A 24,919-nucleotide genomic window follows, 5' to 3' on the forward strand; every position below is an offset into this window, starting at 1 on the left:
CTCGGGCAATTCAAAATCAGATTTCTTATAGTTATCTTTGCCTTCTCATTTTAAAAATTCCTTTAAACTAAATAGAGAAGATTTGCTTAGGACGTTTGAATGGCCAGTGTTTGGAGACCAGCAGGAGCTCCCAGCTGTTCACCCAACCTACAACAATGCAAAAGTAAAACCTTTGTTTTACCTCCATCAGTGGTCAGTGTATTTATCAGTTTCTTAATAACCATTTCAATATTTCTATCCTCCTAGGACAAGTCCCTTGAATCTCACTCTTTCCTATTCTCTTCTGAATCAATCTAACTTATTCATTGTTTATTGTTTCAATAAAACTTTTTTTTTTTGTAAGTGGCTCTGTGACTAACAGCTATATATCAGATTACACAGAATCCAAGCTTGACCCAACCTTATGATCCACCCCAACATGTCTTCCTTACTTTCATTTTAGATAGTGTAGATAACAATAACCAAGAGATTGTGTGGTTAGCTTCTTTCTTTACATTTTGCATCTCCTTATACATCCAGTAAGACAACTTCTTGGGAACTATCTCCATTAAGCAATTCCATACTGTGATTGACCCTGTCTCCATTCAGGGATCAAAGGTTCATCATCCCACACCCTCTCTTCACTTCCTAAGCTATGTATTTCAGTGAGTCAGGGTTTTTCTAGGAAATCCCATTTTTGACACCAACTGTAAGGAGTTTTAGCCAACTGCAAAAAATAACCACCTACAAATGTGTAGTACTCCACTAAATTGCCCTCACTTCTGACCCTAATCACAAATTCAGGGGATTCTAAAAGGACCTTCAGGTTTAATAATTCACTCGCATTCATGGAACTCACAGAAAACTGTTATGATTATTATTCATTGAAATAAAAAAGGAAAGAATATGAATTAAAGTCAGCCAAGGGAGAAAGTACATAGAGAACCTCTGCAGAGTCTAGCAGAGGTAACAAACAAGGAACTTGTGTTGTCCTCTTTGGGGACATGGACATGTCGCCCTTCTGGCATCAGTCTGTGATACCAGCTGGAGTAATGCCAGCTGGGGATGCTCACCTGAGCCTTTGGTATCCAGAGCTTTTACTGAGACTCAAACACATACCACCAGTGTGGCTGACCTGTAATCTTTAATCCTAAATTAGAGAGAAGTAATTGGGGGCCTTCCATATAGAAAGTGGGATCAGAAGGCCAAGAAAGGGAATAGGAAAAGGGAATATATATATCCAAGTCACTTAGGAACCTTTATGCAGGTGCAAAAAACTTATATGAAAGTGGCCACAAGACTGTTTAATAGACAGATGAATGAAACTCCATGTTTACTTTTAGACACCAAAGCTTTGTGTGAAATCTTGAATTAATGGGGAAGGAGGAAGGGTAGGCCATGCCTGTCTGTTTTTTTACTGATACCTTCCCCTCATTCCTGAACTGTAGTCTAGCAATGTTAGACTGTCTCTGGTGGCCAAAGTCCGTAAGCAAACAAAGACATTACTATTAGGCATTGTTAGAAATGCACGCTTTGAATGAAGAGGCCCCCTCAAACAGGTTTTGTATGAGCAACATGGCTGTTTATTCACTTGAGTTCAGGTGGGCTAAGGCCGAAAAGGGCATTAGTAAAGGGCAGTGGGATAGGAGTTGGTTTTATAGGTTTGGGGTGGGCAGTGGAAAGTTTCAGAGTAAGATTAGTTACAGTGGTGGGGGTAGGGGCAAGGAGTATACATTACCTTGAGTTTAGTTTCAATGGCAGGTGGGATAAGAGTAGTTCAGATGGTAAGGTGGGGTGAGGAGTATTCACATTATTATGATAACAGTTAAGATGGCAGGGTGGGGTGAGGGGGCGGGGGTGATCAGCCTAGGCAGGCAGGAAGGCAGGACTTTAGACTTTCTGGGTCCTGGCTTGCACACGGAGGCCTGACAGGCATGAAATTCCAAGGACATAGAGCTCACTCCCAGAAGCTGAGGGTACAGGCTAGACCTCTCCTCAGTCAAGGTTAAATTCTTTACTACACAATCTTTAAACAGTAAACTGACCGAGCCATACAAAAATAGGTCAGGAGATTTAGACATCTTTCCAGGTGTTATGTAATCCTCTAAAAACTTTTAAGATTTTGTTTACATCTTTGATTTTAAGCTAATACTTCAAATGTGAAAGAGAAAGACCTCCACCTATTCTGCAAATATATCTGTACTTATGTTCTGGTTTTTAAGTTCTCACCTATTCTCTTTTGGTTATATATTATAGATAATAGGGAGCACCTCAGCAGCAGGTTATATTGACTTTATGCAGTGCTCTTTATAGCTTATTTTATATTTTACCTGCTGTACAATGTTGCCTCGCTATACTTTATGATGGTACTTAGAACTTTAGTTCTTTGGACAAAATAATCTGGTTCTCACGTGGTTGTTAGTTTTAGTGCCCTGCTCTAGCTAAAAATATGAAACCTCTTTCCTGCTTCTTTTAAAACAATTTCAGTACCAATAAATCTTTGTTTATTCATTGAATTTCCCCAAGAAAAGGAGAAGGGAAGGGAAAACAGTCAGCATATGTGTTAAAAATTGATTACACGATGGGAAGAGAAGTAGCCAGTATAGCAAAATCAACCATCAATTAATATACTCCAGTTGTGGGGTCACCAAAGCCCAAAGGGGCTCAATCTCCAGCACTTCAAGAATGAGGGGATAGGATCAGGAAAGTAACAGACAGGTACAGGCTACCTTCCCTCCCCATAAATTCAAGATTTCACACAAAGGTTTGGTGTCTAGTAGTAAACATAGAGTTTCATTTGTCTGTCTATTGAACAATCTTTTGGCCACTTTGATGTAAGTTTCTTCCACCTGTGTAAAAGTTCCTGCATGACTTGGATATAAATATTTATATTCCTTTACTTAGCCTCATGAGACCACTTTCTGCATGGAAGACCCTCGGTTGCTTCTCTCTACTTTTGGATTAAAGATTAAGTAGATTTGGCCCATCCAAAATATAGCAGTGTCTTAAGCGTTTGGCATGAATCACATCAAGAAATGGTCTTGACTCAGAAGGTTGGTAACAAGGGATGGAATGTTCCTAGTTTCTTCAGGAATTTTCTATAAATCATTTAAGAACTATGCAAATAATGAAATAATTAAATATGTATGTGTGTAGGTATGTAGGTTTTATCTCAGGGAGGAAGGGATGGAAAAGAGGGTAGTATACATGTTTCTAGCATGTATGTATTTATTTAGTTTTTAGAAACAGAGTCTCACTGTGTCACCCCAGCTGGTATGCAGTTAAACAATCATATCTCACTGCAGCCTTAAACTCTTGGGCTTCTTGCCTATTTTTCCTGACTTTCTCATAATGCGTCTTTAAACTACCAAGTTGTATACTCAAATTTTACTTTAAAAAAAATGCAGTGCATGCTTTTTTTTTTTTAAGAGAATCTGATTCTGACCATCCATGCCTGTCCTCAATCTTTATTTTTTCCATGTTTTTGGGGTACAGATGGTATTTGGGTACATGAGTAAGTTCTTTAGTGGTGATTTGTGAGATCCTGGTGCACCCACCAACCAAGCAGTATACACCACACCATATTTGTTGTCTTTTATCCCTTACCCACCTCCCACCCTTTCCCACAAGTCCCCAAAGTCCATTTTATCATTCCTACCCCTTTGCATCCTCATAACTTAGCTCCCACATATCAGTGAAATATACAATGTTTAGCTTTCCATTCATGAGTTACTTCACTTAGAATAATAGTCTCTAATCTCATCCAGGTCATTGCAGATGCTGTTAATTTATTCCTTTTTACGGCTGAGTAGTATTCCTTCATATATATATATACATCATATATATGATGTATATATGTGTATTATACATATATATGATGTATATATGTGTATATACATATATATGATGTATATATACATGTATATATGATCTGTACATATATATCATATACATATATGTATACATATATATGTGTATACATACATGTATATTATATATACACATATATATCATTGTGTCGCATTGCAGTTTTGATTTGCATTTCCCTGATCATTAGTGATGTTGAGCATTTTTTCATATATTTGTTAGCCATTTGTATATCTTCTTTTGAGAACTGTCTATTAATGTCATTAGCCCACTTTTTGATGTGATTGTTTTTTTTTCTTATGGAATTGTTTGAGTTCGTTGTAGATTCAGGATAGTAGTCCTTTGTCAGATGTATAGTTTGTGAAGATTACAAAACACTGTGGAAAGAACTCATAGATGACAGAAACAAATGTAAACACATCCCATGCTCATGAATTAGTAGAATCAATATTGTGAAAATGACCATACTGCCAAAAGCAATCTACAAATTCAGTGCAATCCCCATCAAAATACCACCATCATTCTTTCAGAGTTAAGAAAAACAATTCTAAAATTCATATGGAATCAAAGAAGAGCCTGCATAGCCAAAGCAAGACTAAGCAAAAAGAACATATCTGAAGGCAACCATACTACCTGATTCCAGACTAAACTGTAAGGCCATAGTCACCAAAACAGTGTAGTACTGGTATAAAAATAGGCACATAGATCAATGGAACAGAATATAGAACCCAGAAATAAAACCAAACACACCTATCTGATCTTCAACAAAGCAAACAAAAACATAAGGTAGGGAAAGGACAACAAATGTTGCTGGGGTAATTGGCAGTCCATTTAGCCATGTAGGAGAATGAAACTGGATCCTCAACTCTCACTTTACATAAAAATCAACTCAAGATGGATTAAGTACCTAAACCTAAGACCTGAAACTATAAAAATTCTAGAAGGTAACATTGGAGAAACCCTTCTAGACATTGGCTTAGACGAGAATTTCATGATCAAAAACCCGAAAGCAACTGCAATAAAAACAAAGATAAATAGCTGGGACCTAATTAAACTAAGGAGCTTTTGCATGGCAAAAGGAACAGTCAGCAGAATATATCCTTTTATACCACTGTTGTTCCTTAGCTTATACAGAATACTGTAATTTATGTTATGCGTATTTCATGGCATATTGCTAAGACAATGTTTTACATATGATACATGCTTGAGATTGATGGAGGGAAATGCAGATCCAAAATCACAAATCAATTTGATTTCCACCATCTTACATAACTACAAAAGTGCTTAATCTTAATTTTTTTCTTTCTCTGGCATACAGGAATGCTTTCAGTTCATACTGCCAGCTCTACCTCATGCCATTGACCTTCTACGTGATGCCATTGTAAAAGTAAAGGAGGTGCATGATGAACTTGAAGATTTGCCTTCCCCGCCACCTCCTCTTTCCCCTCCTCCTACAACCAGTCCCCATAAACAGACAGAAGATAAAGGGGTTCAATGTGAGGAAGAGGAAGAAGAGAAGAAAGACAGTGGTGTTGCTTCAACAGAAGATAGTTCCTCATCACATATAACTGCAGCAGCCATTGCTGCCAAGGTAAGCCTGATGAAAGATACTCAGAGGTCTAAAGGACCCACAGGTAAATGTACTGGTTTTATCTGTTTTCCATCCTATCCCTCCATACATTTAATACTTTTTCAGAGAACCCTAAAAAAATAACTGGTATGGGCTGGGCATGGTGGCTTATGCCTATAATCCCAGCATTTTGGGAGGCTGAGGCAGCTGATCACAAGGTCAGGAGTTCAAGACCAGCCTGGCCAATATGGTGAAACCCCATCTCTACTAAAAATACAAAAGTTAGCTGGGTGTGGTGGTGGGCGCCACCTACTTGGGAGGCTGAGACAGGAGAATCGCTTGAACCTGGGAGGTGGAGGTTGCGGTGAGCCAAGATTGTGCCAGTGCACTCCAACCTGGGCAACAGAGCGAGACTCCATCTCAAATAAATAGATAAATAAATAAATAGGATGTCCATGACACTCCACTACTATGTTTCCTTCTTGATATAGATTCCTTGAGGGCACTGAGGTTTATTCTGAGACCTGAGGCATTACTGATGAGCTGTTACCTATTGAAGTAATAGCTACAATGATAAACAATGTGACATTTCAGAACTCTTTGGAGAAGTCATTTTTGTGGACATATTAAATATATAATGTTTATATATTCAGAATATCAAAACTTCACAAATTCTTAAAGGAACAGCAAACTGAAGGTAAAAGACCTTAGATGATTCAACAATGAGTTGGTAAATATTAATAAAGATTTTTGTAAAGACAAAGCTTTTCAGCAGTTGTTGAATGTTTCTTAACTAATAACTTATTCAAATATTGCTTGAACAAATTACCCTAGTGGTATAGTTAAGAAATAGATATATTTGCATGTTTAATTTAATAAAGTAATAAATATTATTAGGACAATACCAAATTCTCTTTGGGCAACTCTAGGGATAAATATACTGCCATGAGTTACTTGAAGTTACTGTCTCAAAGTTATAGAAAATGATTTATTCTTCATACTTACTAAAGTCCACCTAGTATGCCTTAATATCTTCAGAAAGTAACATATCAATTCTAGAAATCATAATTTTTCATTAAGAGCATAAACATTAAAAATTTAATTGCTATATGAAATAATTCTCAGAGTTTCATGGATCATCCAGATATTTTGGCTATCAACATAGTGAGGTGTTTTTTTAAATAACGTATAGATTAGAATCACCAAGAAATCCTTTCGAAGTATCCATTCAGTAATCCAGTAAGTGGTTACTTAAGGCTACTAAGTATTTAAGTTGTGTGTGGTTTTTTTATGAAACTAATTGGTGAAATAGGTGCATTTTTAAATCATTATATGTTCCTTTTCTTTTGCCTTTTAAAAGAGTAAGAAGTGCCATAAATTTTAATCTTAAGAGAAAGTTTTGGCATTTAAAATCTAAGCTGGTTCTATCATTCTACATTTGGAAAATGTTAGCATTTCATTTTTCCATTTGTTTTTACCTTTTTTCCTTTTTAGTCATTTTGCTTGTAGAGTTTCATGTTTTCCTGTCACTATATTCATAGTTGTTATGTGTTGTGCATTAGAAGCATCCATTCTACACCAGTCCCGCTGTTGTCATGGCACATGGTGAGCAGCCCATCCCTGGTCTCATCAATTATTCCCATCATTCAGCAGATGAACGGGTAAGACAAGAAGCTTTTGCATTAATGATTTTGCAAATATGCATTCTACTTCACCTTGGAGACAGGCTGTAACATATGGAAGATGTGTTGTTTTATGCTGATGGATTTCCAGCATTGCTTTCTTGTGAAAGTATAAGTGCCATTGAGTATACCCATCAAGGAATTTAATAGAGTTTCTCCTGTGACTAAAGTACTCTGCTATCATTAAGATTCTGTCATTTGTGACAATGAACTTTTATCAAATGACTTGCAAGAAATTCGTTGTTCAGAAGTTACTTTTGTCTTACCAATTTCATCAGATATCTTTAACTAAATTGCTGGACTTAAGATTACCTCTTAAGAGAATCACTTTGAGTCTTAAAATCTAGACAGATTGGTCAAACAAATAGTTGATATGTATTAACCTTCTTGTTTTTTCTCATTATTTTGCATCTCATTTTTTTTCTTATTCACTAGGCTCTCATTACAACCATTTGCACTGTTGACTTTTATATAAATTCTGTGGTTCTTCATCATAAGTAAACTTTTTAGGCTGCATGTTTGTTTATTCAATCACTGGTTGAATGATACCTTGGAGAAAATAAACCAGATCATTAAAGATTAAATTGATAAGTATAAATCTTTAAACAGTGATAATTTAGACACTGGATGAAAAAAAAACTGATCTAAATCCCGAATATGGATATAAAATGAGAGGGGTAGAGAAGAAAAGCAAATAATAGAGTGAAATTTGGGTTTTAAATACTTAGGAAGCAAAACACCCAAAATTTGGAGAGGAAAAAACCAAGTTAGCTTCCATAGTCTCTTAGACGATATTACCAAATGAAGACTTTTTTTTTTATTTTAATTTTGTGGGGTACATAGTAGTGGATATATTTATGGGGGCATGTGAGATATTTTGATACAGACATACAATGGGTAATAATCATATCAGGGTAAATGGGTATCCATCGCCTCAAGCATTCATCATTTCTTTGTGTTACAAACATCCAATTGTATTCCCTAATTTATTCTAAAATGTACAACAAATTACTGCTGATCATAATCACCCTGTTGTGCCATTGAGATCTTAGCCATTGTATCTAACTATATTTTGGCTACCCATTAAGCATCCCCATTTCCCATTCTCCCTCCCCACCCTCTCCACCTCTATAACCATCATTCTACCATCTTTATCTGGATGAGTTCAATTGTTTTAATTTTTAGCTCCCACAAGTAAGTGAGAACATGCAAAGTTTGTCTTTCTGTGCCTGACTTATTTCATTTAACAATGTCTTCCATTTCCATCCATGTTGTTGCAAATGACAGTATCTCATTATTTTTTATATCTAATCAGTACTCCATTGTATATATCTACCACATTTTCTTTATCTATTTATCTGCTAATGGACACTCAGATTGTTAGTGCTGCAATACACATGGAAGTACAGTTATCTCTTCAATATACTGATTTCCTTTATTTTGTATATATACCTAGCAGGGGGATTGCTGAATCATATGTAGTTCTGTCTTTAGTTTTTTGAGGAACCGCTATACTATTCTGCATAGTGGCTATACAAATCTATATTCCCACAAGTAGTGTACAAGTGTTCCCCTTTCTCCACATACTCACTGACATTCATTATTCCCTGTCTTTTGGATAAAAGCTGTATTAACTGAGATAAGATGATATCTTATTATAGTTTTGATTTGCATTTCTCTGATGATCAATGCTAATGAACACCTTTTCATATACTTGTTTATCATTTATATGTCTCCTTTTGAGAAACATCTATTCAGATCTTTTGCCCATTTTTAAATTGGATTGTTATATATTTTTTTCTATAGAATTGTTTATATAGTCTGGCTACTAATCCCTTCTCAGATGCATAGTTTGCAAATATTTTCTTTCATTCCTTGGATTGTCTCCTCACTTTATTGATTGTTTCCTTTGCTATGAAGAAGCTTTTTAACTTGATGTGATCCCATTTGTCCATTTTTTTCATTGGTTGGCTGTATTTGTGGGGTATCACTCAAGAAATCTTTGCCCAGTCCAATGTCCTGGAGAGTTTTCTGAGTGTTTTCTTTTAGGAGTTTCATAGTTTCAAGTCTTAGATTTAAGTCTTCAATCATTTTTATTTGATTTTTATATATGGCAAGAGATAGGTGTCTAGTTTTAATCATCTGCATATGGATATCCAGTTTTCCCAGCAACCTTTATTAAAGAGACTGTCCTTTCCCCAGTGTATGTTCTTGACTCCCTTTGTCAAAATGAGCTCACTGTATGTATATGGATTTGTTTCTAGGTTCTCTATTCTATTCCATTGGTCTATGTCTTTGTTTTTATGCCAGTACCATGCTGTATTAGCTACTGTAGCTCTGTAGTATAATTTGAAGTCAGGTAATGATTCCTCCAGTTTTGTTTTTATTTTTTCACAGGATAGCTTTGGTTATTCTGGGTCTTTTGTGATTCTGTATAAATGATTAGTTTTTCTATTTATGTGAAGGTATTGTGATAGGGATTGCACTGAGTCCGTAGATTGCTTTGGGAAATATGGACAGTTTAAAAATATTGATTATTCCAATCCATGAACATGGAATGTCTTTTCATTTTTTGTGTGTATCCACTTCAATATCTTGCAGAAATGTTTTATGCTTCTCATTGTAGAAATCTTTTACTTCTTTGGTTAACTTTCTTCCTATGTGTTTTATTTGTAACTATTATAAATAGGATTACTTTCTTAATTCCTTTTTCATGTTGTTCACTGTTGACATATAGAAATGCTACTAATTGGCTGGGCACAGTGGCTCACACCTCTAATCCCAGCACTTTGGGAGGCCAAGGCAGTTGGATCACCTGAGGTTAGGAGTTTGAGACCAGCCTCACCAACAAGGTGAAACCCATTTCTACTAAAAATACAAAAAATTAACCCGACATGGTGGCAGGTGCCTGTAGTCCCAGCTAATCAAGAGGCTGAGACAGGGGAATTGCTTGATCCTGGGAGGCAGAGGTTGCAGTGAGCTGAGATCAGGCCATTGCACTCCAGCTTGGGTGATGGAACAAGACTCCATCTAAAAAAAAAAAAAAAAAGAAAGAAAAGAAATGCTACACATTTTTGTATGTTGATTTTGTATCCTGCCACTTTACTGAATTTGTGTATCAGTTCCAATACACAAATTTAGCTTTTTCCACATGTTGTATCATCTGCAAACTATGGTAATTTGATCTCTTCCTTTCCAATTTAGATGCTTTTTAATCTTTCTCTTGTCTGATTCTAGCTAACACTTCCAATGCTGTGTTGAATAACAGTGGTAAAAGTGAGCATCTTTTCATGTTCCAAAGCTTCGAGGAAAGGCTTTCAGTTTTTCTCCATTCAGTATGATACTAGATGTGGATCTGTTGCATATAGCTTTTATTATGTTGAGGGTTGTTCCTTCTGTACCCAGTTTTTGGAGGTTTTTTTTTAACATGAAGCAATTGAATTTTGTCAAAAGCTTTTTCAGCATTAAGTGAAATGATCATATGGCTTTTGTCATTCATTCTGTAGATTGATTTCCATATATTGAACCATCCTCCCATCCCTGGGATGAATACCACTTGGTCATAATTAATGATGTTTTTAATCTGTCATTGAATTTGGTGCACTAGCATTTTGTTGAGGATTTTTATGTCAATGTTAATCAGATAGTGGCCTGTAGTTTTCTTATCTTTTTTTTAAAATATGTCTTTTTCTGGTTTTAGTAACAGAGTAATACTGACCTTGTAGAATGAATATAAAAGTATTCCTTCCTTCTCTAATTTTCAGACTAGTTTGAATAGTATTTGTATCAGAATATTTCACAGACTTCAGCAGTGAAGGTATTGGTTCTTTTCTTTTCTGGGAGACTTTTTATTATGACTTCAACCTCATTGCTTATTATTGCTGTATTCAGGTTTTGGATTTCTTCATGGTTCTATCTTGGTAGGTTTTATGCATCAAGGAATTTATCCATTGCTTATATGTTCTCCTAGAAGTATTGGCATACAGTTGCTCATAGCAGTCTGTAATAATCCTTTGAATTTTTGTGGTATAATTGTGATGTCTCCTTTTTCATCTCTGATTTTATTTATTTGGGTAATCTCTCTTTTTTTCTTAGTCTGACTAAAGGTTAGGCAATTTTGTTTATCTTTCAAAAAGAAAGCTTCATTTTGTTGATCTTTTGTATTGTTTTTTTGTTTGTTTCAACTTAATTTATCTCTGCTCTGATCTTTATTATTTCTTTTCTTCTAATTTTGAGCTTGATTTGCTCTTGCTTTTCTAGTTCTTTATCAAGTGTCATTAGGTTGTATGGTTGTAGTTTTTCTTTTTTTTTTTTTTTAATTTTTTATTGGATTTTAGGTTTTGGGGTACATGAGCAGAGCATGCAAGACAGTTGCGTAGGTACACACATGGCAGTGTGCTTTGCTTTCCTTCTCCCCTTCACCCACATTTGGCATTTCTCCCCAGGCTATCCCTCCCCACCTCCCCCTCCCACTGGCCCTCCCCTTTTCCCCCCAATAGACCCCAGTGTTTAGTACTCCCCTTTCTGTGTTCATGTGTTCTCATTTTTCATCACCCGCCTATGAGTGAGAATATGCGGTGTTTCATTTTCTGTTCTTGTGTCAGTTTGCTGAGGATGATGTTCTCCAGATTCATCCATGTCCCTACACATGACACAAACTCATCATTTCTGATTGCTGCATAAATTCCATGGTGTATATGTGCCACATTTTTCCAATCCATTCTATTATCAATGGGCATTTGGGTTGATTCCAGGTCTTTGCTATTGTAAACAGTGCTGCAATGAACATTCGTGTACATGTGTCCTTATAGTAGAACGATTTATAGTCTTTTGGATATATACCCAGTAATGGGATTGCTGAGTCAAATGGAATTTCTATTTCTAAGGCCTTGAGGAATCGCCACACTGTCTTCCACAATGGTTGAACTAATTTACACTCCCACCAACAGTGTAAAAGTGTTCCTTTTTCTCCACATCCTCTCCAGCATCTGTTGTCTCCAGATTTTTTAATGATCGCCATTCTAACAGGCATTTTGATTTGCATCTCTCTGATGACCAGTGACGATGAGCATTTTTTCATATGATCGTTGGCCTCATATATGTCTTCTTTCGTAAAGTGTCTGTTCATATCCTTTGCCCACTTTTGAATGGGCTTGTTTGTTTTTTTCCTGTAAATCTGTTTGAGTTCTTTCTAAATTCTGGATATCAGCCCTTTGTCAGATGGGTAAACTGCAAACATTTTTTCCCATTCTGTTGGTTGCCGATTCACTCTATTGACTGTTTCTTTTGCCGTGCAGAAGCTGTGGAGTTTCATTAGGTCCCATTTGTCTATTTTGGCTTTTGTTGCCAATGTTTTTGGTGTTTTGTTCATGAAGTCCTTGCCTACTCCTATGTCCTGGATAGTTTTGCCTAGATTTCCTTCTAGGGTTTTTATGGTGCCAGGTCTTATGTTTAAGTCTTTAATCCATCTGGAGTTAATTTTAGTGTAAGGTGTCAGGAAGGGGTCCAGTTTCTGCTTTCTGCACATGGCTAGCCAGTTTTCCCAACACCATTTATTAAACAGGGAATCCTTTCCCCATTGCTTGTTTTTGTCAGGTTTATCAAAGATTATATAGTTATAGATATGTTGTGTTGCCTCCGGTGCCTCTGTTTTGTTCCATTGGTCTATATCTCTGTTTTGGTACCAGTACCATGTTGTTTTGATTACTGTAGCCTTGTAGTATAGTTTGAAATCCGGTAGTGTGATGCCCCCCGCTGTGTTCTTTTTGCTTAGAATTGACTTGGCTTGCGGGCTCTCTTTTGGTTCCATATGAAGTTCATGTTGGTTTTTTCCAGTTCTGTGAAGAAAGTCAATGGCAGCCTGATGGGGATAGCATTGATTCTGTAAATTACTTTGGGCAGTATAGCCATTTTCACGATATTAATTCTTCCTAACCATGAACATGGAATGTTTCTCCATCTGTTTGTGTCCTCTCTGATTTCGTTGAGCAGTGGTTTGTAGTTCTCCTTGAAGAGGTCCCTTATGTTCCTTGTGAGTTGTATTCCAAGGTATTTTATTCTTTTTGTAGCAATTGTGAATGGCAGTTCATTCTTGATTTGGCTTTCTTTAAGTCTGTTATTGGTGTAGACGAATGCTTGTGATTTTTGCACATTGATTTTATATCCTGAGACTTTGCTGAAGTTGCTTATCAGTTTCAGGAGTTTTTGGGCTGAGGCGATGGGGTCTTCTAGGTATACTATCATGTCGTCTGCAAATAGAGACAATTTGGCTTCCACCTTTCCTATTTGAATACCCTTTATTTCTTTTTCTTGCCTGATTGCTCTGGCTAGAACTTCCAGTACTATATTGAATAGGAGTGGTGAAAGAGGGCATCCTTGTCTAGTGCCAGATTTCAAAGGGAATGCTTCCAGTTTTTGCCCATTCAGTATGATATTGGCTGTTGGTTTGTCATAAATAGTTTTTATTACTTTGAGATACGTTCCATCGATACCGAGTTTATTGAGGGTTTTTAGCATAAAGGGCTGTTGAATTTTGTCAAATGCCTTCTCTGCGTCAATTGAGATAATCATGTGGTTTTTGTTTTTGGTTCTGTTTATGTGGTGAATTACGTTGATAGACTTGCGTATGTTGAACCAGCCTTGCATCCCCGGGATGATTCCTGCTTGATCATGATGAATAAGTTTTTTGATTTGCTGTTGCAATTGGCTTGCCAATATTTTATTGAAGATTTTTGCATCTATGTTCATTATAGATATTGGCCTGAAGTTTTCTTTTCTTGTTGGGTCTCTGCCGGGTTTTGGTATCAGAATGATGTTGGTCTCGTAAAATGATTTGGGAAGGATTCCCTCTTTTTGGATTGTTTGAAATAGTTTTAGAAGGAATGGTACCAGCTCCTCTTTGTGTGTCTGGTATAATTCAGTTGTAGTTTTTCTACTTTTTTGATGTAGGTGCTTATTGGTATAAACTTTCCTCTTAGTTTTTGCCTGTCCCATAGGTATTGGTGTGTTCTGTTTTCATATTTTTTTGCTTCAAGAAATGTTTGATTTCCTTCTTAATGTCTTCAGTGGCCCACTTGTCATTTAGGAGCATATTGTTTAATTTCCATGTGTTTGTATCAATTCCAATGTTTTTTAAATTTATTTCTAGTTTTATTCTACTGTGGGTTCGAGCAGATACATATGATTTCGGTTTTTTTGAAATTATAAAGACTTGTTTTTGTGGCCTAACATATACATATTATCTGTCCTTGAGAATGATTCAGGTTCTGAGGAGAAGAATGTGTATTCTGCAGCCATTAGATGAAATATTCTATAAAGATCTATTAGAGTTATTTATTCTGTAATGGAGATTAAGTCCAATGTTTCTTTTTTTTTTTTTTTTTTTTTTTAGACAGAGTCTTGCTTTGTTCCCAACCTAGAGTACAGTGGGGTGTTCTCAGCTCACTGCAATCTCTGCCTCCCAGGTTCAAGTGATTCTCCTGCCTCAGTTTCCCAAGTATCTGTGATTACAGGCACATGCTATCATTCCCAGCTAATTTTTGTATTTTTAGTAGAGACGGGGTGTCACCATGTTGGCCAGGCTGGTCTCAAACTCCTAACCTCAGGTGATCCACCTGCCTCAGCCTCCGAGTGCTGGGATTACAGGCCTGAGCCACCACGCCTGGCCTCAATGTTTCTTTATTAATTTTTTGTGGGGACAATCTGTGCATTGTTTAAAGTTGGATGTTGAAGTCTCCAGCTATTGGTATATTAGGGTCTCTCTCTTTAACTCTAATAATATTTGTTTTATATATCTGGATGCACTCACGTTGGTTGCAAATATATTTACAATTATAATATCCTCTTGCTGAATTGATCCCTTTATCATTATATAATGGCCTTCCTTGTTTCTTTTTATAGTGTCTATTTTAAATCTGGTTTTTTTTGCTATAAGTATAGCTACTGCTATTCTTTTCTTGCATGGAATATCTTTTTCCATCCTTTTATTCTCAGTCTGTATTTGTTTTCATAGGTGAAGTGTATTTCATGTAAACAACAGATTGTTAGATCTTGTTTTTCTTTTTTTTTTTTTGCGAGAAGAAAAGTAAAGGAGTGAAGGAGAGGAAGAAAGAGGAAGAAAAAGAGGGAGAAAGGAGAGAACAGAAATGTTGCTTTATTCTAAAAAAAAAAAAATGGGTATTAATAATGGCCAATCAACATTTCATTTAAACCTATGAGTAGGTGTGATGTGGTATTGACAAGAATGTATATTTTGTGTATTTAAAGTGGAGAGTTCTATAAATATTTATTAAGTTTACTTGTTCCGGATCTGAGCTCGAGTCCTGGATATCCTTATTAGTTTTCTGTCTCATTGAGTCTAAGTCTCTATGTATCTGGGTGTTAGGATCGTTAGCTCTTATTGTTGCATTGATCCTTTTACCACTGTATCTTTGTTGCTTTAAAATCTATTTTATCAGATACAAGAATTGCAACTCCTGCTTTTAATTAATTTATTTATTTATTTATGCTCTCCATTTGGTTGGTAAATCTTTCTCCATCCCTTTGTTTTGAGTCTTTGTGTATCCTTGCATGTGAAATGGGTCTGGATGTAGCATACTGTTGGGTTTTGGCTGTATCTTTTGATTGGGGGATTTAGTCTTTTTAAATTTAGGATTACTGCCATTTGATGTTAACTGGCTGTTTTATCCATTCATTGATGTAAATTCTTCTTTATGTTGATGCTCTTTACTTTTTGGTATATTTTTAGAAGGCTAATACTGGTTGTTTCTTTCTATGTGTAATGCTTCTTTCAGAAGCTCTTGTAAAGCAGGCCTGGTGGTAATAAAATCTCTGAGTTCTTGCTTGTTCATAAAAGATTTTATTTTTCCTTCAGTTGTGAAACTTAGTTTGGCTGGATATGAAATTCTGGGCTGAAAGTTCTATTCTTTAAGGATGTTGAATATTGGCCCCCACTCTCTTCTGGCTTGTAGAGTTTCTGCTGAGAGATCTGCTGTAAGTCTGACAGGCTTCCCTTTGTGGGTAACCTGACCTTTCTCTCTGGCTGCCCTTAGTATTTTCTTCTTCGTTTCAACCCTGGTGAATCTTAACGATTATGTACCTTGGGGTTGCTCTTCTTGAGGAATATCTTTATGGTGTTCTCTGTATTACCTGGGGTTGAATAGTGTCCTGCTTTGCTAGTTTAGGAAAATTTTCCTGAATAATATCCTGAAGAATATTTTCCAGCTTGGATTCATTCTCTCCATCGCATTCAGGTACACCTATCAAATGTAAATTTGGTCTTTTCACATAGTCCCACATTTCTTGGAGACTTTGCTCATTCCTTTTTATCCTTTTTCCTCTAATCTTGTCTTCTCGTTTTATTTCATTAAGTTGGACTTTGACCTCTGATATCCTTTCTTCTGCTTGAACAATTCAAGTGTTTAAACGTGTGCATACTTCTCAGAGTTCCCATACTGTATTCTTCAGTTCCATTAATTCACTTATATTCCTCTCTAAGTTGTCTATTCTCATTAGGATTTCGTCAAACCTTTTTTCAAAGTTCTTAGTTTCTTTACATTGGGCTACAACATGTTCTTTTAACTCACAGAAGTTTCTTATTATCCATCTTCTGAAGCCTGATTCTGTTAATGGGATGCACTCTTTCTCCATCAAGCCTTGTTCCCTTGTTGATGAGGAACTGTGATCCTCTTTAGAGGGAGAGGCATTCTGATTTTGAGTATTCTCAGCCTTTTTACACTGGTTTCTTCCCATGATTGTAAATTGATCCACCTGTCATCTTTGTAATTACCAACTTTCAAATTAGGTCTCTGAGTGGACGCCCAAGTTGTTAATTCCCAGGGCCAAAATATGAGCAACCCACTGCACTGGCCAAAACAGCGGCATTAAGACTGATGGTGCTTTTTTGCCCGGAATCTCCAGTCTGGCTTCCTTCTTGAGTCCATAATAGGCGACTCTGCCTTCCCCGAGCTCCAAACGTCGGTCAGAAGGGGAACCAGTCCCGTTTACTCTGCACCAAGAGCTGCCGCACAGAGGTGCCGGCAAAACTGCTGCACCGGCCACAAGAGTCGCGCTGGCAACCCGTGCAGCTCTTTCACTGGGAATCTTCTGCTCCGTGAGCAAAAAAAATTTGTCTGAAAGTGTGGCATCCTCTCGTTCTCTGTGCATTCACTGGGAGCTGCAATCCCCAGATGTTAGCGATCAGCCATCTTGGATCGTTCCCAGATCTCATTTTTCAATCCATTCAGCCACTCTGTGTCTTTTGATTGGAGAGTTAAGTTGTTATTATTGATAAGTAAGGACTTACTATTGCTTTATTATTTTGTTTTGTTTTGTTTTCTGGTTCTTATGGTCTTTTCTTTTTCTTCCTTCCTTTCTGTCTTTCTTTTTGTGAAAGTGATTTTCTCTGGTGGTATGTTTTAATTTCTTGCTTTATATTTTTTGTGAAGCTGTTGTAGGCTTTTTGGTTTACCATGAGCCTGGCAAATACTCTCTTATAACCCATTATTTTAAACCGGTGACAACTCTGATTGCTAAAACAAACAAACAAGCAAAGAGACAACTGATAAAAACTCTACACTTTAAATTCATCCCCTCACTTTTAAACCTTTTTTTTCCTATGTATATTTTATAATATTATGTCTCAAAAAGTTGTAGTTTGGGTTTGTTTTTTTTTAAGGTAGGATCTCACCGTGTTGCCCAGGCTGGAGTGTAATTGTACAGTCAAGGCTCAGTGCAGCCTTGACCTCCTCCTGGGCTAAATCAATCCTTAGTCTCCTGAGTAGCCACGACTACAGGCACACAACATCATGCCCAACTAATTTTTGTATCATTTGTAAAGACAGAGTTTCACTATTTTGCCCAGGCTGGTCTCAAAACTACTGGGCTCAAGTGTTCCACCCACCTTGGCCTCTCTAGCTGCTGGATCACAGGCATGAGCCACTATGCCTGTAGTTATCATTTTTTAGATCATCTTTTAGTCGTCCTGCTCAAGTTATGAGATGAGTTGTTTATATATCACACTTACCGTGTTATAATATTCTGTATTTGTCTCTGTATTTACTGTTACCAGTGAGTTTTGGGCCTTCAGATCATTTCTTATTTCTGTTTAATATTCTTTTCTTTCAGATTGAAGAACTCCCTTTAGCATTTCTTGTAAAATAGGTGTGGTGTTGATGAAATCCCTGAGCTTTTGTTTATCTGGGAAGGTCTTTATTTATCCTTCATGTTTGAAGGATATTTTCACTGCATATAATTTTGTAAGATAAAAGGTTTTTTCCTTCAGCAGTTTAAAATTTATCATACCACTCTCTCTTAGCCTGTAAGGTTTCCACTTAGAAATCTGCTGCCAAACATATTCGAGCTCCTTTATATGTTATTTGTTGTTATTGTCTTACTGCTTTTAGAACTCTTTCTCTATCCTTGACCTTTGAGAGCTTGATTATTAAATGTTTTGAGGTGATCTTCTTTGGGTTAAATCAGCTTAGAGTTCTGTAGTCTTCTTGTACTTGAATGTTGATATCTTTCTCTGTGTTTTGAGAGTTCTTAATATCTCTTTGAATAAGCTTTCTACCCTGATATCATTCTCTCTCTCTCTCTCTCTCTCTCTCTTTCTCTCTCTCTCTCTCTCTCTCTCTCTCTCTCTCTCTCTCTCTCTCTCTCTCCCTGCCCCCCACCCCCTTTTCTTTAAGGCCCATTAACTCTTATATTTGCTCTTTGAGGCTATTTTCTAGATTCTATAGGCATGCTTCATTATTTTTAATTATTTTTTCTTTTCACTCCTCTGACTGTATTTTCAGATAGCCTGTCTTCAAGCTTACTAATTTTTTTTCTGCTTTATCAATTACACTGTTGAAAGACTGGTGTATTCTTCAGTTTGTCAATCCAATTTTCAGCTCTAGAATTTCTGCTTGATTGTTTTTAATTATTTCAGTCTCTTTGTTAAATGTATCTAATATGATTCCAAATTCATTTCTGTGTTATCTTATATTTTGTTGAGCTTCCTCAAAACAACTATTTCAAATTCTCTGTCACTACAGACTTGGTCACTGGTGTCTTATTTAGTTCATTTAGCAAAGCCATGTTTTTGTGGATGGTCTTCATGCTTGTGGATGTTCATCAATATCTGAGTATTTATTCTAATCTTTGAAGTCTGGGCTTTTTTGTATCCATCCTTCTTGGGAAGGCTTTCCAAATACTCAAAGGGAATTAAATGTTGTGATCTAAGTCTGGTCACTGAATCCATATGCATTAGGGGGTACCCCAAGACTAGTAATACTGTGACTCTTGCAGAGGTACTGTGACTCTTATAGAGGTACTGCGACTCTTATAGAGGTACTGCCATGGTGGTCTTGAATAAGATTCAGGAGAATTCCCTAGATTACCAGGCAGAGTCTCTTGTTCTTTTCCCTTACTTTCCCCCAACAAACCACGTCTCCCTCTTCGTGATGAACTGCCTGAAGTTGGGGAAGGGCTAATCCAAGCAGTCTTGTGGCCACCACCACTGGTACTGTGTTGGGTCACTCCTAAAACCAGCATAGTACTGAATCTTACCCAAGGCCTGTGGCAACTATTTTCTGGCTGCTGCTGATGTTTATTAAAAGACCAAGGGGCCTGGGTGCGGTGGCTCATGCCTGTAATCCCAGGACTTTGGGAGGCTGAGGCAGGCAGATCACAAGGTGAAGAGATCGAGATCATCCTGACCAACATGGTGAAACCCCATCTCTACTAAAAAATACAAAAAGTAGTCGGGTGTGTTGGTGCGCCCTTGTAGTCCTAGCTACTCAGGAGGCTGAGGCGGAAGAATCACTTGAACCAGGAGGCGGAGGTTGCAGTGAGCCAAGATCTCATCACTGCACTCCAGCCTGATGTCAGAACGAGATTCCATCTCCATCTCAAAAAAAAAAAAAAAAAAACAAGGAATTTTTAATCAGCAGGTGAGGAATTCTGCCAAGACTGGGTCTTTTTTTTTTTTCTTTCGGTGCAGCAGGTCCACTTCTGGCCCACGGTGGTTTAGAAATGCCATCCAAGAGCTAGGACCTGGAATTGGAGGCTTTAGGAATTTGCTTGGTGTTTATTTTACTAGGTTGCAAGACAAAGTCCTTTTTACTTTTCCTTCTCCTTTCCTCAAGCAGAAAAAGTCTCTCCCTGTGGCTATCATCACTCTAGGCTCATGGCAGCTACTGCTTGGCTGCCACTGATGTTTATTCAAGGTCTAAGGGCTTTTTAGTCAGCACTGGAGAGCCCTGCCAGGCCTGGATTTCTCCCTTCAGCATAGTAAGTGCCCTTCTGGCCTGAGGCAAGTCGAGAAATGCCCTCCAGGAACTAAGGCTAAGGTTAGTACACCAACAATTGAGTGATCCTTTTTTCAGTTCCAAGTTCTCGCAAGGATTATACATAACTAGTACCATTCTAGATGCACAGGAGACAAGTTAATTATTAGGGTTTAATTCTTTGGAGGAACTAGTTGAGAATGATTGTAAAACTGTTCTAACTGGATGTTCTCATATAGCATCACCAAAGACTTTCTCTTATTAGCTGGTATTTAACAGTCTTTTGTAAATAGTAATTGGTCTTTTGACAGAGTTCAGGTTTTTAAGTAGACTCACATGTTTCTGTTTCCTGTGACAAATGACAATTAGCAATACATCAAAGAGTTCTTCCAGACTGGGCATCTATACAGTAGAATGAAAAGGAAGAAATAGGCAACAGAAAGTAATGAAAAGAAAGGCCTTGATGCTTCTAAAGAAGCTATATTAACTTTGAATGCTTATCTAGCACTAACTTTATTAATGAGCCTCACTGGTGTTGTCAGTGTGTCAGAAGACCTCTTTGTGTGAACAGTCATTTGGAATATCTATGTATACTATTTGGCTTACTATTACAAGTTTTACTCATGTTAAATTAATATTGAATAATGTTGATTACCTATTGAGATGAAAAATTACAATTTCCCTACGCTGGTCACATTCTGAGGCATGTGAAGCAATTTGGAATAATGTAAAAATCTCATAACTTAAAATCAGAAAACCTTAATATAAGCCCTGACCACGCCGCTTAATTATTGGGACAAGTTACTTAAGATTTAAACTTCAGTTTCCCATCTATAAAATGGAAATAATTATCCTGTATCTCACAACAGATTGTTATTTGTAGTACAGGAGATGACATATATAGGGAAATTTTTGTCAACTTTGTAAATTAAGAATTAAATATTTGCAGAATTATTTCAAGATACCATGCACTGTGCTCAGTGCTCAGAATACAAATATGAACAGGTTATTCCAACCCATAAAAAGTTCATAGTCTAGGGCCTGGGTACAGTGGCTCAAACCTGTATACCAGCATTTGGGAGGCTGAAGCAGGCTGATCTCTTGAGCCCAGGGGTTTCGGATCAGCCTGAGCAACATGGCAAAACCCCAACTCTACTAAAAAATACAAAAATTAACAGACATTGTGGCACATGCCTGTAGTCCCAGCTACTTGGGCGGCTAAGGTAGAAGAATTGCTTGAGCCCAGGAGATTGAGGCTGCAGTGAGCCATGATCTTGCCACTGTACTTCAGTGCAGACTTTCTCAAAAAAAAATAGATTTCACAGTCTAGCTGAAGAGTTGCTTTCTTAATATTACTTCTTTACCTTCCTGACTCAATTATCTGCTTCTAGTAATCAAAAAATGAAACCTGGTTAATTACTGTTCAGTAGTTAGTAATGAGCTCATTGCTACTTATTGCAAAATTAATCAGCTTGCTATTTCAAGAGCTAAAGAGACTTGAGAAATGCCTCTTGTAATTGACATTTGTTCATTGTCTCTCCAGCAGTCATTTTTCATTCCCTCTTTCTAGCACTATATAATGTTTCCCAGTCATGTAGTTGGGGTGGAACTGACTAAACCTCCAGGGTAGGTTGGCTTAATACGTATAATCAGCATATCCATTTCATCAAGCCATAGTCATTAGTTCAAGGATCATGTAATTCAAGCCAGTCAGATCCAGTGGATTTCATCCCTTAGATTTTATTTTAACTACTGGGGGACACAGATTCTCTGTTTCCTGCTGGACGTGAATGAGGAAATATATAACCCCAAGAATTGCATCTTGGGATCATGAACGGAATGCCTGCCATGATAGAACCAACAATAAAGAAACAATCCTGAGAAACTGAAGTTTAAAAAAGATACTGGGTTCCAGTAACATTTTGTGAACCACTCATTCAAGCCCTTCTTGAACTATACAGGGTGCTTGACTTTTTGGTTACATGAGCCAATAAGCTAGTTAGAGATTACTGCCTAAAAAGCATCTTAACTATTATAATATACCTTAATATATACTGCATCATCAAAGAAATAAGAGGTCTTCCTAATAATGACTAAAATGTATGAAATAGGAATCCTTGAAGTTTCATATTTGGGTGAAAAACTTGATTTAAGAGGACAGAGGGTTGGAAAATATGACTTAAAGGAGGAAGAGAATGAAAATAAATCGTGCTCCTCTGTATTTATAAAATAAATGAAGATATTTTCAAAGAGACTGGATCCAAATCTGAAGGTGACAACTTATGCTTTGTAGCCTTAAGGCAACTGATAGGTTGAAAACAGGCAAAGAAAGAATTTAAGACAAAGAGGGAAGATACCTTTGGAAATTTGTAATAGGATATCTCATCTCACTGACAGAAATTAAATCCAAAACAATAATGATGCTCCCTAAGCTGTACTGTATGAAATAACTTCTGTTTTGTATATAGAGAAAACTGTATTATATGAAAGAATCTACTGATTACCCTGGGAAGCAAAAGAGTTGGTGATTCCTCTTGGCAAATGATATGGAGAAAACAGTATATATGCATGTGTTTATGTGTGCATATACATGTATACTGTTTATGTACAGTTTTATTGTTTCTTTTTATCCATGAGAATTTTAATTATATTAATTGAATATCAATCATTGTTCTAAACATTTTAAATATAAACTCTGTATACATCATCATTTTGCTTGTGAGAAATCTGAAGCTCAAAGTAGTTAAGAACATGGAACTACTGATATTCAAGTCTAGGCAGTCTGGAATTCTAAGATGACAATTCTTGACTACTCTGCAATAGCACCTTTCACAAAAGAGAAAGTAAAAAGAATATGTTTTGGGAGGTAACAAACTAATTACAAACTCGCCTTAAAAATGAGAATTGGGAACCGGGTGTGGTGGCTCGCACCTGCAATTTCAGCACTTTGGGAGGCCAAGGTGGGCGGATCACCTGAGATCAGGATTCCAGATCAGTCTAGCCAACATGGAGAAACCTCATCTCTACTAAAAGTACAAAAATTAGCTGAGTGTGGTGGCAGGTGCCTGTAATTCCAGCTATTCAGGAGGTTGAGGCAGGAGAATCGCTTGAACCCAGGAGGCAAAGATTGCATTAAGCCAAGATCGTGCCATTGCACTCTAGCCTGGGTGACAAGAAACTCTATCTCAAAAAAAGAGAGAGAGAGAGAGATAATTGGGATTTTTGTACCATGGTTTGAAATACTTAAGTGATAAGACGCACTGCCCAATGTAAAAATTGTAAACAATAGAATGTGTTTACAATTTTGGAAGTTTACTGATCCAAGCAAACTAGCTATAAGCATCTGTGGAGTAAGAAAAATATATAGATAAATCAATATAATGAAATACTTTGGAAAATACAGTATGATATGTGTTAAATGACAGTTTTATAAAAGTAGAGTTATAACAGTAGTATAAAATAAATATGTGGAAAGATTTTATTTAACTTATTAATCAGTGAGAGAACTAGTAAGCTGTTATACCAATTCAAACAAGAATGGAAAGAACACAGACAGACATATGTCAACAGTCATGAGGCTGAAATGGATTTATAAATAGATAGAAAATTTGTGCAAGATACAAAGCCAGGGATTAGTTGCTCCTGAGCAGGACTAACTATTTGCATTTCTATGGGCAGGAATCATTATTTACATTATTATTAGTTTTCTACAACTTGAAAAGTTGTACAATCATGTAAAACAATGAAAAGTGCATATAACTCGGAAGAGTATACAAGTCAAGGCATTCTAGTAATCTTTGTAATCTCAAAGATAATTTTTTTTTTCTCAGACAGGATCTTGCTGTCACCCAGGTTGGAGTTCAGTGGCACAATCACAGCTTACTGCAGCCTCTCTACCTTCCAGGCTCAAGCAGTTCTCCTGCTTCAGCTGCCCAAGTAGCTGGTAGCTAGGAACTACAGGCACACAGCACCATGCCCTGCTAATTTTTGTATTTTTTGTAAAGATGGGATTTCATCATGTTGCCCAGGCTGGTCTCAAACTTCTGGATTCAAACAATCTGCCCTCCTCCACCTCCCAAAGTGCTAGCATTACAGGCATGAGCCACCACCAAGCCTGGCCTCAAAGATAATTTTTTTTACCACAAAAAATTGTTTGTTCTTATTAGGTTTGGGATGATTCATTATGTAACTGCAGCAAGATTTTTAATTAACCAGATAGTCTCCTTAAGTTTGTTTTATAAATATTAAGACCAAAATATTAATTTTTGTCTGGAAATTTTCTTAGGGAATCTTGATTCTGATAGGATGGTACAAGAGTAATTGCAGTTTTTGCCATTACTTAATACTTTTAAAGATCTCTATTTTTGCCAACCTAAGAGTAGTAAACTATGCCAAGAAATTTCACCATATTTTATCTGCATTAATTGTCATCATTCTGGTAAGTTCCTCTCTTCTCCAAGTCACCAAATATTTTTCCCACATGTAAGTGATATCTTCCTTACCACATATAAGGCTGAAACCTTCTGCTCCAGGTACTAAGTTAGTTTTTCTGG

General features: G+C 36.8%; 1 protein-coding gene across 50 annotated transcripts in view; it reads left to right on the forward strand.

Annotated features, from left to right (window-relative positions):
* Nucleotides 1-24,919, forward strand: part of GPHN (gephyrin) — a 689,342-nt gene that overhangs the window by 397,211 nt on the left and 267,212 nt on the right. For 27 of the 50 annotated variants that reach the window (XR_013521272.1, XM_078335184.1, XM_078335182.1 and 24 more), the window contains 2 exons: nucleotides 5,165-5,437; nucleotides 6,979-7,077. Coding sequence is in view for 49 of the 50 variants with exons in the window: in XM_078335184.1 (XP_078191310.1) it covers nucleotides 5,165-5,437; nucleotides 6,979-7,077 (372 nt within the window). In the remaining variant the exon portion in view is untranslated. The remainder of the gene's footprint in view (nucleotides 1-5,164; nucleotides 5,438-6,978; nucleotides 7,078-24,919) is intronic. The other 23 variants (XM_078335191.1, XM_078335190.1, XM_078335195.1 and 20 more) reach the window with 1 other exon arrangement.

This window comes from Callithrix jacchus, chromosome 8 (assembly GCF_049354715.1).
Source record: "Callithrix jacchus isolate 240 chromosome 8, calJac240_pri, whole genome shotgun sequence".
Lineage (NCBI taxonomy): Eukaryota > Metazoa > Chordata > Mammalia > Primates > Cebidae > Callithrix > Callithrix jacchus.